This window comes from Nicotiana sylvestris, chromosome 10 (assembly GCF_000393655.2).
Source record: "Nicotiana sylvestris chromosome 10, ASM39365v2, whole genome shotgun sequence".
NCBI lineage: Eukaryota > Viridiplantae > Streptophyta > Magnoliopsida > Solanales > Solanaceae > Nicotiana > Nicotiana sylvestris.
The window spans coordinates 163375227-163391732 of record NC_091066.1 but is presented as its reverse complement, the minus strand read 5'-3'; the positions used below and the strand labels follow the sequence as shown (position 1 = coordinate 163391732).

The window sequence follows — 16506 nt, the reverse complement described above, 5'->3', positions numbered from 1 at the left end:
TAGTAAAGCTGCCAGGGTCCTTAAGCTTTTGAGGAAGCTTATTTTGGACCCTTGAAGTGCACTCTTCAGTAAGTGCAACTGTTTCAAATTCAGTCAGTCTCCTCTTGTTAGCCACAATATCTTTTATGTATTTGGCATATTTTGGAATATCACGAATCGCATCTACCAACGGAATATTCAATTGAATCTGACTCAACATAGAGAGAAATTTGTTGAACATGCGATCGTCATTCTTTTTCTGCAATCTTTGTGGAAAAGGTGGTGGTGGCCTTGGAACATTCACAGGTGCTGAAATTGTATCATCTTTACTTACTTCCTGTGTTGCTTTGGGAATCAATTCACCCTCAGGTACAAGCTTGTCTTTTCTCTTCTTTGGAACTTCTTCTAATTCCCTTCCAGTTCTAAGTGTAATTGCACTAACTTGCGGATTTTTCTCTGTATCACTTGGAAGAGCACCTGCAGGCCTAGTATTTTGATTTGCAGCTAGTTGTCCCAATTGTCTTTCAAGATTTCTAAAATCAGTTCTGAGTTGTTGGTTGTCTTGCAACAATTTCTTCAACAAATCATTTGTATTTTCTTCTACCTGCTGGGGTGGCCTTTCTGGTTGATTAAAATTTCCTTGGGGTCTATATTGATTTTGATTTGATTGATTTCCACCCCAAGAAAAATTAGGATGATTCCTCCAATTTGCATTGTAGGTGTTCCCATATTGTGCCTGTTGGTTCATCGGCCCTCTGCTTTGTTGCCCCACATAATAAATAGATTCAGGATTCGTTGGGCACATGTCACTTGTGTGATTATCGCCACACATTTCACAACAAATCGACATTTGTTGAACCTGCTGCATTGGTTGTGATGGTCCCATTGTCATTCTGGTCATTTGATTTGCCAATTTTGCTAAATCTGCTCTCATGGCGGAAATGTCATCCAGTTCAAGTAACCCTGCTTTCTGTTTCATTGCTCTCCTTTGGTTCTCCTTCACCTTGCCAATTATGATCATTAGCAGTAAAGTTATTTAGCAGAAGTTGTATTTCACTGTATGGTTTTGCCATGCAACTACCTCCACAAGCTGAATCAAGATTCATTTTGGAAGTTTCGTCTAATCCATCAACAAAAGTATGGCCCAATCCTTCATCAGTTTGACAATGATGATGACAATCCCGAAGTAGTTTTTTGTATCTTTCCCAAGCTTGGCGAAGAGTTTCACCATCCCGTTGTTGAAACCCAAGAATCTGACTCCGCAAAAACTTTGTCTTTTTGGTGGGGAAAAACTTGATTAGGAATTTCTTTGCTAAATCATCCCAATTGTGGATTGAATTAGCTGGCTCTTTTTGCAACCATTCTCTAGCATCCCCCAATAATGAAAAGGGAAATAAGGTCAGCCTGACATAATCCTTGGAAATATTTGGATAATTGTAAGTATCCGTTATTTCCAAAAAAATTTGAATGTGCCTTTGTGGGTCTTCATGAGATAGACCAACATCTTGCCCAGTGGACTGTATCAGCTGCACCATGTACTGTTTAAGCTCAAAGTGATCGGTGATTTCAGGCTTCACAATGGCCTGAGTCATATTAGCAAGGTTTGGCCTTGCTGCTTCTATCACCGCACGTTCTTGATTACCTGTCATTACTGTTGGTTGTGGTTTAACTTGAATATCCAACTCTCTTTCTATTCTGTTTCTAGCTTCCCTCTCCTTCCTTGTTCTATGAATTGTTCGTTCAATTACAGGATCAAAAGGGAAGAGGTTGTTTGTGCTTCTACTCCTCCGCATTCAAGAGAAGAGCCTGCGCAACACAAACAAAGTAGATGGAAAATTTAGGTTTTTATTAACAGCTAATAAAATCTTAAAACAGTCAAGTAGCTAATTTCAATTCCCCGGCAACGGCGCCAAAAATTTGTTGCGACCAAAACACTCACGAAAGTGTACGCGATAGACAAGTAATATAGTAGTAAGTAAAGTATCGTTCCCACGAGGAATTGTGATCAACTTATCGACTGATGTAAACTCAAACAATTATCAATTCAAGCTAAATTATCACAAAATATATAAAGAACCAATTTACAATTTACTTAGTAATTGCACAATAATTCAACACAAAATTACTACACCAATTTCACAATATGTTTATAACAAGTTGGATAAATATATTCCCGGGTCATGGACTTGCTAGAAATTATGCTACTATTTTAGCTTAAAATGAATTTATTGAATTATCTGGGTTATTGATTATAGGGTTAATAATATTCATAAGAATCTTTCGAGTTCTTATGAATCTATTCAAGTTAAACTAATACATATATGTCTATGGTATTAATATTAACAAAAATGCGTTTACAACTCCTATTTTTCAACCAAACAAGGCAATTAAGTATATGTTTATCTTAATTGCAAATTCTTCACCCGATGCCCGAGATTCAAAACATGTTCTATTTGATTATATATGCAACCAATAATTTCCTTTGTCAAGTTTAATTCAAGATTCGTAAATAATATTTCACTGTTAGCTACGCAGTAAAATAATTAGAAGCAGAATCAAATAAACAGCCCATAATGATAAATTCAAGATCATCAATCTAAGCTTCAAATAACATAAGTATCTAACATCCATGACCCAAGAATACTAGAGTTTTTAGCTACTCATAATCATACAAAAATCAAAAATAAAAGTCTTAAACATAATATAAACAAACAAATAGAAGAAAGTTTAGAAGAACTCTTTGAATCCTTGCTTCAAGATTGTAATCCCCTTTTTTTCTTCACTTCAAGATTGAGTCTTCTCTTCACTTTCTCTCTCTAAAATTATTTCTTCCTCTCAAAACTCTGATCTTCCTTTCAATAATGGAGCTTTACTTTATGTAAGTTGAGTGCATCCTCTCAGATTTCCCATTTTGCCCCCAAATAATTGATTTTCCGGACAGGACTAGCGCGGGAGCGCATGACCAGTGCATGACCCATGCTAGTGGGGTTTCTTTCTGTCTAAATCACTGAACTAGCGCGGGAGCGCATGACCAGTGCATGACCCGCGCTAGTGGGGTTTTTCTCTTGTTAAGATGTTGTTGCTCAAATTTTTGTCATTTGACTGCATTTTTCACTTGATTACCATCATAAATCCTCATTTGTTTATTGAACTCCTGTGAGACATTAAAGTCATGATTAGAGCCAATATTTGCATTATTTGAACATTTACAATAGTAAACCATCCTTAAGTTGAGCTAAAACATAGGCTATATTAAACAATTTAGCCTATTATCAATAAGGCCACTGAATTTTGTTTTTTAGTAGCCCATAACACAAGACATGAACCAAAAAAGTGTGTCATACCTGAGGTGCTCTTTCTATCCACAAGGAAACATGCATAATTAGCGTCAACATATCCCACTAGATTAAAATTACTACCTTTTAGATACCAAAGGCAAAGGTCAGTGGTGCCTTTCAAGTATCTCAATATTCTCTTGACATCAGTCAAGTGGGACTCCTTTGAATTTGCCTGAAATCGAGCACAAAGACCTACACTGAAAAAAATGTCAGGTCTGCTAGCATTAAGATACATTAGAGAACCAATTATTCCCCTATACAACTTCTGATCAACAGATGAACCAGGTTCATTTATATCTAACTTTGTGGCTGTTGCTACAGGAGTATGGATTTCTTTTGATTCTTCCATTTTAAACCTTTTAAGCAACTCTTCGCATATTTCTGTTGATGGATCATAGTTTTATTTGAATTTTGTTTAATTTATAGGCCTAAAAAAATATTAAGCTCACCCATCATACTTATTTCAAATTCACTCCCCATTAATTTAGCAAATTCCTTACTTAATTTATCAGTAGTTGCTCCAAAGATTATGTGATCAACATATATCTGTACTACTAGAAGGTCTTTTCCTTTTTCCTTTAAAAACAAAGTGTTATTGATTTTACCTCTCTTGTATCCATGCTCAAGCAGGAATTTTGATAATCTTTCATACCATGCTTTAGGAACCTGCTTGAGTCCATAGAGTGCTTTATCAAGTTTGTACACATAATCCGGACAATCATTACTTTCAAACCCTGGAGGTTGCTTGAAAAACACTTATTCTTTTAAATAGCCATTGAGGAAGGCACTCTTGACATCCATCTGGTGAAGAGTAAATTTCATACAAGCAGCAAATGCTATGAGTAGTCTTATTGCTTCCAACCTAGCGACTGGGGCAAAGGTTTCATCATAGTCTATGCCCTCATCTTGGCTATATCCTTGAACCACTAATCTTGCCTTGTTCCTTGTAACATTTTTATCTTCATCAAGTTTGTTTCTGAAGACTCATTTTGTGCCAATTACTGATTTGTCCTTGGGTCTTGGAACCAGATGTCAAACTTGACTCCTTTCAAACTGGTTGAGTTCATCTTGCATTGTATTTACCCAATCTGCATCCTGCAAAGCCTCACCAATATTTTTAGGTTCAATAAGAGATAAGAAAGCATCAAAAGCACAAAAATTCTTTAAAAAGATATAGTTTTAATTCCAGAGGTTGGATCATTAATTATGTTCTCAATGGGGTGAGAACTTTGGTACTTGTAATGTTTCACAACCCGGTGATTTCCTCTTGATGTTTCTCCAATGTTTTGTTGCTGAGGAACAGGCTCATGGACAAGTTCCATTGAGGTATTAGATTCAGGTCCTCTTTGATCAGTTCCCCCTGTCAGGTTTCCCTGAATAGAAGAACCTGTTCCATCTCATGTTCCTTATTCTAGTGCAGCTTCAACCTGGGTCGTGATTTCATTTAAACTTCTTACCAGCCCAATTGCTTCATCTTCGTGTTCCTGTCTCTCAGAAAGAATGTTAGTTTCATAAAAAAAACCACATGTACAGTCTCTTCTACACACATAGTTCTTTTGTTGTATACTTTATAAGCTTTACTATGTGAAGAATATCCCAAGAATACTTCCTCATCACTTCTAGGATCAAACTTACCTAGGGAGTCTTTTCCATTATTGTGCACGAAGCACTTGCATTCAAATGCCCTAAGATGGAATTTATTTGGTTTTCTCCCTTTAAGTAACTTATAGAGAGTCTTCTCTAGAAGAGGTCTAGTCATACATCTATTGATGATGTAGCATGCAGTATTTACAACTTCTGCCCAGAAACTACGGGGCTGTTTACTAGAAAAAAGCATAGTCCTAGCCATATCTTCAAGTGTCCTATTCTTTCTTTAAACCACTCCATTTTGTTGTGGAGTCCTAGGAGCAGAAAAATTATGATCTATGCCATGCACATCACAAAATTCAGCAAACTTAGCATTTTTAAATTCAGTTCTATAATCAGAACTAATTGATGCAAGTTGATTACCTAGTTGTTTCTAAGTTTTTCTAACAAAAGAAGTAAACATGTCGAATGTTTCATCTTTAGATGTTAAAAACAAAGTCCAAGCAAACCTAGAATAATCACCAACAAGCACCATCACATATCTTTTACCATATCTGCTTAGTGTTCTCATTGGACCACAGAGATCCATATGGACCAATTCCATCGATCTGGTGGTGCTTACCACTTTCTTGCATTTAAAAGAGAATCTTACCTGCTTCCCCCTTGCACAAGCCTCACAAACTGTCTTTCTTAAACTTTATGTTAGGCAGCCCTATCACTAGGTCCTTGAAGACTAATTTGTTGAGTTGACTCAGACTTGCATGTCCAAGTCTCTTGTGCCAAAGGAGAGGATCATTGTCGAGTTCATTTTTTGAAAATGTGGATAGATATACAATGTATATATATTGTTTACTCTTTTTTCTTGCAAAACAATCTTGTCAGCGGTAAGATTAATCACAAAATATTTGGTAGAGGTGAAGGCTACCATACCTCTATCACACAATTGTGATAAACTGATTAGACTGTATTTTAAGCCATCTATCAAGTAGACATTCTCAATAGAGTGAGAATCAGTCTTACCTACCTTTCCAACCCCAATGATCTCACATTTCTTCCCATTTCCAAAGGAGACATCTCCTCCTTTGAGGTCCTCAAGTAAAAGGAACTGGTTCTTACTTCCTGTCATATGCTTTGAGCAGCCACTATCTATGTACCATATTTGGCTGCTCCCTTTTACTTGGACCTACAAAAGGAAATCAGGGGTTAGTCTTAGGAACCCAAACTAGTTTGGGTCCTTTTCTATAGGCAAAAAGATGAATCAAATTCTTTTTAGCCCAACCTGGCAACCCACTTTTCCCGTGAACAAATTCTTCATTCTTTTGAGTAGCCTTTTCTTTTGCAGTACATTCACTTTTATAGTGACCAGTTTTACCACAGTGAGTGCAAATTTTGTTCTTAGGAAGTGTGAGGTACTTGCTTTTGGGATCCCACTTAGGTGCAGAGGTCTCGTAGCCAAGTCCTATCTTATTGCTACTATGGTGCTCATGTAGCCATGAAAGTGCATCGGAGGACCTATTCCAATTACAGGTTTTGTTTAGCTCGTGCTTGACCTTACTTAGATCCTTCTTTAGGACTCTTATTTGCCAATCTCTTTTGTACAACTCATCTTTTATTTTTCCTAGGTTTTGCTCTAAAGTGAGTTGTATGATCAACTTTATTTCTACTTGTTCCTAATTTTAGTTTTAGATTTTTAGATCTAAGATCTAGGATAGTGGTGTCAAGTTCAAGAACCTGGTTCTTTAACTCAGCATTTTTACTATCACTTTCACTAGCCCTAAGTTCCAAATTTTTGCACTTAGCTTTCAGAATCACACATTCCTTATACAGATGTTCCTTTTCATTGTTTATAATCTCAAATTCATCAATGAAATCTAGAAGTAAATCAGATAAACTTTCTTTAGACAAAAACTTAATCTTGTCTTTGAGATGAATTATATTTACCTCATATTCCTCATCGGATTCTCCAATTGCCATAAATGTTTGTTCATCTCCATCTTCATCCTTTGAGTCATCATCTGAGCTTTCTCCTAAGGCAACAACTATCTTTGTTGATCCTTTGTTCTTCTTGGGATGAACCTGTTCCCTCTTCCTGTTTCTTCGTTCAGCTCTTTCCTTCATCCATTCAATTTTCCAGGGAGGACAGTTTTTGATTTGGTAATCAATCTCCCCACACTTGTAGCAGCCCTCGTTGGTTTTCTTTTCAGAAACCCTTGATTTGTTGTAGCTTGCACCTTTTGAGGAACCCTTTCCTCTCATTAGGTACTCCTTGAAGTCCTTTGTGATCATAGTCATTTCATCCTCTTCTAGATCGGCACATTCAGTTATTCTGAGTGATAGGCTCTTTTCCTTCTTGAGTGCATCGATCTTCATGGTTTGCCTTCTAAGTTCATAGGTAATGAGATTTCCAATTAGCTCATCCAACCTAAGAGTGACAATGTTCTTTGATTCCTGAATGGTAGTAATTTTGCTTTCCCAAGTGATTGGTAGAACCCTTGTCAAAATTTTCTCAACTTTGTCCTCTTCAAGAATAACTTTTCCAAGAGACTTAAGTTCATTTGTTAGTGTGGTGAACCTTGTATACATCTCTTGGATAGTTTCGCCTTCCTTCATGGTGAAATTCTCATATTGAGAATACATCAGTGTTCCTCTTAACCTCTTCACTTGAGGTATTCCTTCATGAGCTACTTGCAAAATGTCCCAATTTTCTTAGTAGTGGTACAACTTTGAATTCTACTGTACTCGTATGGACCAAGTCCACACGCAAGCCATTTCTTGGTCTTAGCATTCTTTTCCCATTTCCTCAAGTCCTCAGCATTGCAGTCAGCCCTTGTTTTTGGCACATCTACTCTTTCAACATTCTTCTGCATGGTAGCCAGAGGACCATCAGTGACAATGTCCCATAGCTCATAGTCTTCTTCGATGATGTGATCTCTCATCCTATTTTTCCACCAAAAGTAGAATCGGCCATTAAAGAGTGGAGGCCTAGCAGTGGATTGCCTTTTCCAGTTTTCAGGTGGTGCACTCATCTTGATCTATTCCTAAGTTGTTAGCCTATTTAAGTATAACCCGCTCTAATACCAATTGATTTTTTAACTTCAATACCACACAAGAGGGGGTGATTAGTGTGGTGTCCAATTTTTTGCTTAAACTGATTATGGAAGGACCTGGTTCTTCTAAGTGTTCTTTAACCTACTATTACAGAAATAATAAATGCGGAAAGTAAAGAATACAAATATTTTACATGGAAAATACTTGGCTCAAAAGGTGAAAAAACCACGACCTACTTCTCAGTAGGATTTTTCCAAACTCTCCACTAAAATCACTGAGCTAAAAACTGCATTTACAAAATACTTTTGTAAACCAAGGACTAACTATAATCCCGTTGTAGCATACAACCTCTAACTGTTGCGACAACTTCAAGTTAACTCTAACTTGAATACTTTGAGTACCTATTATAATTGAATCTAGATAAAGCTGAAAGGTACAATATGAAAACACCTACTACAATTGAACTAGAATAAAAGACAGACACTTGGAACTGGTTCTTCTATCTGGTTCACGTAGCTTCAGGTTTGCACACTTGAATCACACATGAACTGCTTGCAAAAAGCCGTGCTATTTTGCTCTCAATTCACGTTTAAATTCTGCGTTTGTGCATTACCTGTAAATGAGAACATCCTACAATATATAGAATTAGTAGATGAAGAAATAACTAGAGTTCTAATGCTACTCTTCCTTGGTGGAAGAGCTCTAGTTGATCTCAACTTATAACTCCTTCCTTATCTTGGATAATGTTCTCTTTGAGTAAGGAGTCCTTCTCCTTATCAATGCAACCTTTTCGATCATGAGATATCAATTCTGTCAAGTTAGGTTTATCTCCTTCACGTGCATCCCTCGTGCTCAAATCTGCCCGTTTCTATGCTCACAAGGGATGGACCTGGTTCATGCCTGAGTTCTTTTGTCAGTCTTCAAAACTAATCTTCACTTTGGCCAACAAGGTATTTATGATATATATTACCATTGAGTCATGAAATATGCTATTTATTTTTCCTCTCTTTTTCTTTCAATTAACACAAGATTCTCTCAGTTTTCTTCTTCTTTCTCTCTCTCTTCCTTCTCTGTCTTTCTTTTAATTAACATATGATTCTCTCTCAAAATCCCAATAAAAAATTTCTTCTTTCTCTCTCGCTCTTCTTTCTCTCTGTTCGAGCAGAATACCTGCATAGTTTATACGTCAAATATTGCAATGGATTTGTACTACTTAGTTTCTACGTCAGATATTTGCAATGGATTTGCAATGCAATATTAGAAAAGAAGAGATTGCGCCTTTCTTCTACGTCGGTTATTGCAATGAATTCCTCTACACGGATACTTCAATATTTTTTACGTCGGAGAAGATTTGAGGGTCATAGTTTTTGTTCGTCTCCATTTTAAGTTTTAAAACAATGTATATAATATTTTGCTTGGTCGAAAAATACCATTTTCGACGAATTTTCTTCCCTTCTTTGCTATTTAGTCACATATAATGATACAAACACATTGTATTCTGTACAAATTCACTCAAATACATTATATTTTTTATAAGTACATTATTTTTTGCCTGTATTTATGTTTTTCGAAGGTTTTTATTTTTTTTAATAAGTTGAATACACATGTATTCATGCATGAATACATGGTATAAATATTGAAATACACTAAATACAAACATTAAAATAGAACTGAATATAAACAGTGAATACATTTCATTTTAAAATATAGTGAAATATTGTAAAATATACAAATAGAAATATAATGAATACAACCAATGAAATATACCGAATACATCAGTAATAACATGTATTAGGAATAATTAAAAATATTGTTGATACAAATTCATTTGAATACACTGAATATAAAATAGCAAATACAGTAAATACAAACATTGAATCTAATGAATGCAACAGTAAAAAAAATAAAATTGAAACGCACTAAATACAAAAGTTAAATACAACAGTTATATACAGCTGAAAAATTATTCTAATTAATTGGGTTGATAATGAAGCATGTAAGAATTAATTTTGTTGAATTATATTAATAGTATATAACGCTAACTGATATTATTTTTGTTATTAGACAGCTGGACATACTTATTTTTAAGGTGATTGTCGTTATTGTATTCATGAATACATGGCGCAAGTACATTTTAATACATACACGTACAGCTGGACTGCCCTGATTTTATAAGCTTTTTGCTGTTGTATTCATGAATACAACAGCGCAAATACATGTGAATACATGTGCGTACAGCTGGACTGCCTTGATTTTAGGCGTTTTTTGCTGATGTATTCATGAATACAACAGTGTGAATACATGCACGCACAGTTGGACTGCCTTAATTTTAGGTGGTTTTTGCTGTTGTATCCATGAATACACCAACGCAAATACATATGAATACATGAGCGTACAACTGGAGTGCCCTGATTTTAGGCACTTTTTGCTGCTGTATTCCTGAATACAGCCGCGCGAATACAGCGAATACACTATCATAACAACTGAATAGTAGCTATAGGAAGTAATTATGCAAATGGTAGCTATAGGAAGTTAATAGCTACTAAACAATAGTGGTTTATGAAAATTCCTCTAATAAGAAACTCTTTTAGCTTTTTGACTGACCAACCCACTCAAATTTGTGTGGAAAAGTTGGGATCTTTACACAAATAGCCGGACATATTCATTATTTACTTTTTTTAGTCATAGATATTGATTATACATATATAATACATAAATTATGCATATGTATTATACATTCACCGACTATTATTAATTTAAGTTGTTGGGTGGACAACTATTTGGGTTAATTCTTCGAAAGCTTTCGGCAAAAGACAAAATCGGTCCATCGGCCAAAATTAATTGTATTCGGGGCTTTTGCATCTATATTTAGTTTTGGAGTTACCATTAAACTTATACCCACTTTACACAAAAATTTACAAGTCTTCCTGCTTTACGATCAACTTCAAACTAATCCAGTCTAAAGTTGAAGAAAAAAAAGTTTGAAGTGCAGTGCATTTAAGTCTAAAGTATAAAAATTACACTTATAATTCACTTAAGGCCAAATAGGTCTGAAGTGCAACAAATATTTTCATGCACTTAAGACTAAAAAGGTTTGAAGTAAAAAAAAAAAATAGGCTCGAGATAAACTTAAGGACAAATAGGTTTGAAGTGCAACAAGCAACAAATGTTTTCATGCACTTAGGACCAAATAGGTTTGAAGTGAAACGATTACACTTAAAATGCAGTTAAGGCCAAATAGGTCTGAAGTGCAACCAATATTTTCATGCACTTACGACCAAATAGGTATGAAGTGCAAGTCGTCCATAAATAGAAATTTGTTATTCGAATTTCAACAATCCAATACACGATTCAACACCTAAATCTACTTAAAATGATCTCAAATTTGAAACATAACCTCCAAATATCACAGGGAACAAACCCCAATTATCAATTTGTCAAAATAATAATAAATCTAACAAACCCATCTTGCAATTAAGAAATTAAGAAGAAGAAACCTTAAGCAATAGCAAAGAAAGGAGCTATATAACAACTTACTATTATAGAACACCATAAATCACCTTAAAATATGTGCATAAAATACTATGTAAATTCACTGTTATCTTTGTTTTCATAGTGAAGAAGAAGGAGGAAATTTATTTTTTTAATCATTACAATCAATGAACTACACGTTAGTTTCAAAGAATTTTTTTTTAGCTATCTTGGTAGCTGGCCAGTTTCTTTCATGTTACTAGTTAGTGTCAAACGGGCAGGTCGGATCGGATGTATTTTGAGTTGAAAATGGATAATGAAAAAATGTATAAATTATCCGATCCGACTTATATTTAATACGAATAAAAAACAGGTTAATCGGCGAATAATATGGGTAACCATATTATCCATGACTTCTTGCATATAATCATTTTTGGGAGAATTTCTAGTCTCCCTAACTTGAGGAACCCCCAATTTGAGGCTTTACAAATGTAAAAGGTTAGACCCGTTGGTTATCCATTGGTTACCCATTCGTTATCCATTTTCTAAATGGATACTATGGTTCTTATCCATATTTGACCAATTTTTAAAAAGTTCATTATCCAACTCGTTTTTAGTGGACAACTATGTGAATTTGACCTTGTTTCGCGCGGTCATTAAAAATATTTTTTGAAAGGTAGAATTAGTAAATTCACCGATAAATGAAAAAGAAATAATAAGCACAAAAAAAAAAGAATTAATCCATACATTTACATCATAAATGCGTAAGAAAGTAAAACTAATATGACAATAAAAATAAAAGCTTTACTAAAAAGAAATAAAAGGAAAATATCATGATATTCTTGCTTATACACAACTGATAGTCTCAATACAATCATCTAAATCTTCCCAATTGAAGTTTTGGAAAGCTTTACCTTGGAAGCAATGTACAGTATTTGGCACCATATAGTATCTTTGTCACTTTGGTTTTTGTTATATGTTCTTTTATGTCATCTTCGAGCTAACAAATGTATACTTCGGAATTTTATCCTGTCTCATTGTCGGATGTGATTAACACTGACTCTTAATAATTTGCATTCTTTGACCTGTCCATAATTTTTAAATACCCATCAGAGAGTGCTTAAATACAACGTCACATGTATAAAAAAAATATTACCACTCATAAGCCTAAAGTGAAGAAATTTAAGAAAAATATGAACAAAGAAAAAAATAGGGAACAAGAGAATGGAGGAAGAAAAGAGATAAATTTGGAGACCCAAAAATTTCTTTTTAATTTTTATTTCATTAAAAAGAAATATGAAAAGTTGGTGTTGTAATACGTTGATTTAAGTTTTTTATTACAAGGAATGAGAAAGATTTGAGTAGAAATAGTTCTGAATTTCTATTATTTCATTTGTTTTAGTTTTCATTCTTGTTGATGCATAAATGTTAAAACAATTTTGTTGATTCAAGTGATAGTGTTATCCGAAGAATATCCATATAAAAAGCAAAGGATACAATGGAACTTTAGAGATTTGAGAGACTTTAAATATTTTCTGAGAAGTGCAAGGAAACATCAAGGAACATTTAAACAAAAAAAAATAAAAAAACTAACTCCTTCATGTCAGTCCCAAAATTCTCTTCGATTTCATAATTGTAAATTTTAAAATAGAAGTATTTCAAGTATCTAAAACATGTAGTGTACTCACTTGTCCGAAAAAAAAAAAAATTAAAGGATAGAAGTCTAACATACCTTATCGTAAATTTTTTTCGCTATAATGACTTTGACATAAAGATGGCCCAAACCATGGTAAGCAAAATAAAGTTGTTGCAAGAGAAGCCATTCCAATGCCTTGTTAAAGTGCATTCTGAGTCTAGCTCCTCTTGCATATATATCTTTCTCCAAAAGGTTTTGTAACTCTCCAAAAAAATAACTCCTTAGACATGGGGAAAGGAAAGGTTTTTTGCCTTTACTAATGTTTAATACACATTAATCATATCTTCTTTTCAAGAAGGTGACTTTTGGATTATTTAATATAGGACATAAATAAAAAAATAGGTAAAGAAAGCCAAAAAGGAGAAAAAAGATAAATAGGTTGTTTGGTCATATAGATATGCCATGTCAGCATTTCTCCCCTTATATATATATATATATATATATGATTGATTAACTGTTTTCTTTTAACCATTTTGTCACCACTAATTGTAACAATAAATAGTGATGTAGTATTATAATATTTCTAGCAGGATTATGACGTCCAGATTTATGGCCCAAGCATATAATATAACGTTTAGCAGGCTAATATTCTATAATCTCTTCCCTAATTTTCATGATCAATCACAGCAGCCATACGTTTAGTTATAAATGAACGAATGTATATACATATATTTTTGGAAGTAGAATATCTATATTTTTCGTTCAATTTATCCACAAACGACGATAAATATATGCGTTAAAACTTAAAAGTAAAACTTTTCAAATATATATTGAACTACACAGTAAAATAATTCAATACAGTTGCAGCATTTTAGCACAAAATTTTGGATATTTAATTATCTAAAAGAAAAAGATGTAAACCTATATCGCCCTTGTGATTACAAGTTATTCACTTTTGCTAGCTAAAAATGCTTCACCATTTCCTTTGAATAATTACTTGAGAATTTCCTGATCTTCCTTTTCCTATGCGATGGCTTTACTACTATCTTTCGGTAAAAAGATCATTATTTCAATACAGAACTTCGATTGGTGAATCGTTTGATGCGTTGAAAATTAGATTTTAAATGCTATAATTTTTATGTTTAAATCATAGCCAGAGTTCTTTTATATATATATATATATTGAAATTAAGTCTTGTTTCACCATAGACATCTTTTCCGGTAGAAATGACACAAGGTAGCCACTTTTAAGCATGTTGTTTAAAGTATATCCACAGTTTACAATGTATTTAAAGATTAGCCACTTTCGTTCAAACTTCAGGACACGACGTCCTAGAATTTAAGCCTTAAAGTTCAAACTTCAGGACATCGTGTCCTAAAATTAGAAAATTATGTCCAGAAATTAAAATCTTGTGTCCTGAATTTTAAATTAGTAGTTCGGAAATTCAGGACACTCAGTCTTGAATTTCAAATTAGCAGCTCAAAAATTCAGGACACTAAGTCTTGAATTTCCAAATTTAAGATACTTAGTCCTGAAGTTTGGATGAATTGGCTAATCTTTAAATACACTATAAATTGTGGATATATTTTAAATAGTGGGCTTAAAAGTGATTATTGCTGCACTTCACCCTCTTTTCCGTTAGGAATTTTTACATTCCTATGCCACATATGAAACCTTATTACTCTCAATGTTTAAGGTTTGACTTAATTACACTTAGTATACCAAATTACCAATTCTATATTATAGTGTATTTTAAGGGTACAATTAATGCAGCGTATATCCCTCCTTAATTCAAGGTACCGTATACCCCACCCCTCCCACATTTCTCTCTCCCAAACCCTCACCCTCACCCTCACCCTCACCCTCACCCACGTTTTCTTTCTCTGATAGAACAGGTGGTTATTGCTTACGTCGTCAAATCTCAGCAAAGCTGCCTAGGGAAGTCTTCAGAAAAATAATTCTTAGTTGATGATTCGTTCATATGAGGCGTTTTTGTTTCTCTCTGAGAGACTAGAAGCATTCAAGAGACGAACTGGCATAAATGCAATGATATGTAATTAGTACAATGTTCCAAATTTGCACCTGAACTATCGACTATTGCTTACTTTTACCTTCTGTTACACTTTGCCAACAAGAATGCACTTTAAGAACCACTTTGCCTTTTTTTTTTAATCAGCTGCCCTCTTTATGTGCATTTTAATCAGTCCTGCCACTATAAATGTGGCAGCGTATAGGTATTTTCGACATAATCTACAATTAGAATACAAATAATCTATAATTTATCTATAAAATATCTACAAACTGGGTACATTGAATTTTAATATCTCATTCCATTCAATTGTAGATTAATTGGTATGTTCGACATAATTGCGTTTTTTGCAGAAGATTTTGTAGAAGCTTTAGTCGTTTTGGATTTGTGAAAACAGAAAACAAAGCATCTACAATTAGAATACAAATAATCTACAATTTATCTACAAAATATCTGCAAACTGGGTACATTGCATTTTTATATCCCAATTCCCATTCAATTGTAGCATAATTGAGATTTTTGACATAATTGCGTTTTTCAGAAGATTTGTAGAATTTTTAGCCGTTTTTATTTGTGAAAACAGAAAATAAAGCATCTACAATCAGAATACAAATAATCTGTAATTTATCTACAATTTCTGCAATATGTCTTCTTCTTCTTCTTCTTCTTCTTCTTCTTCTTCTTCTTCTTCTTCTTCTTCTTCTTCTTCTTCTTCTTCTTCGAGTTTCAATCTGAAATTCAGTCAAAACCAAGTCTAATCTTCACCAAAACCCCTCAAAATTGAGATATAAACTCCAAACTATATTCCAGATTATTTTCAACAACACCAAATCCAAACAAATAATGATTTTGAAAACCCAAATTTGAATTCAAAGCTTTCAAGCTTTTTAATGGCCGTCAATGGTGGAATTGCTGCTCTCTTTTCATTTGCTTTGTATTACTGAAATTTGCGATTGAGAAATAGAGAGAGATGTAGAGAGAATGTCGACGAACTGAGCTTTTGCAGAATTGATTTCTAAAATTTGATTCGAATTTGTTGACGATTTTGTCTTTTTTTTTGAATTGTGGCTTAAGAAAAAATATCGAAGAACATAGTTTTTGTAGAAAAAAGTCTATGTAATTTGATTTTAAATTGAAGATATAGGATTTGCATTTCAAATTTGATCTGAAGGTCGCTAAATCAATTAGAATATTCTGTTCCTGATTTGTAGCGCGCCTAATTAGGAAGGAATCAACTCCTAATAATTAGTATTTAATGAATGATATAATAATTGTAGAAAAACTGTGAACATGACGGGTAAATATGAAACTATGCACATTTTTGGTAATAAAGTTTCATATATGGTATAAGAAGGAAAAAGTCTCTTTCCGTTAATATTTCCAACTCAGCCCAACCCACTTAGTACCTTTCAAATTAT

General features: G+C 33.8%; 1 protein-coding gene across 1 annotated transcript; it reads right to left on the bottom strand.

Moving 5' to 3' along the window:
* Positions 1 to 1723: 1723 nt before the first annotated feature.
* Positions 1724 to 3666, bottom strand: LOC138880203 (secreted RxLR effector protein 161-like). The gene is made up of 2 exons (XM_070159878.1): positions 3324 to 3666; positions 1724 to 1785 (listed from the first exon to the last, which is right to left on the bottom strand). The coding sequence occupies exons 1-2, from the start codon at positions 3664 to 3666 to the stop codon at positions 1724 to 1726; spliced, it is 405 nt and encodes a 134-aa protein (XP_070015979.1).
* Positions 3667 to 16506: the final 12840 nt, after the last annotated feature.

Excerpts from the sequence above, each read along its gene's own strand:
- LOC138880203 (XM_070159878.1), bottom strand. The coding sequence starts at position 3,666 with ATGGAAGAATCAAAAGAAATCCATACTCCTGTAGCAACAGCCACAAAG. Across the intron at positions 1,786-3,323 it reads GGATAGAAAGAGCACCTCAG|GCTCTTCTCTTGAATGCGGA; the intron begins GTATGACACACT and ends TGTGTTGCGCAG.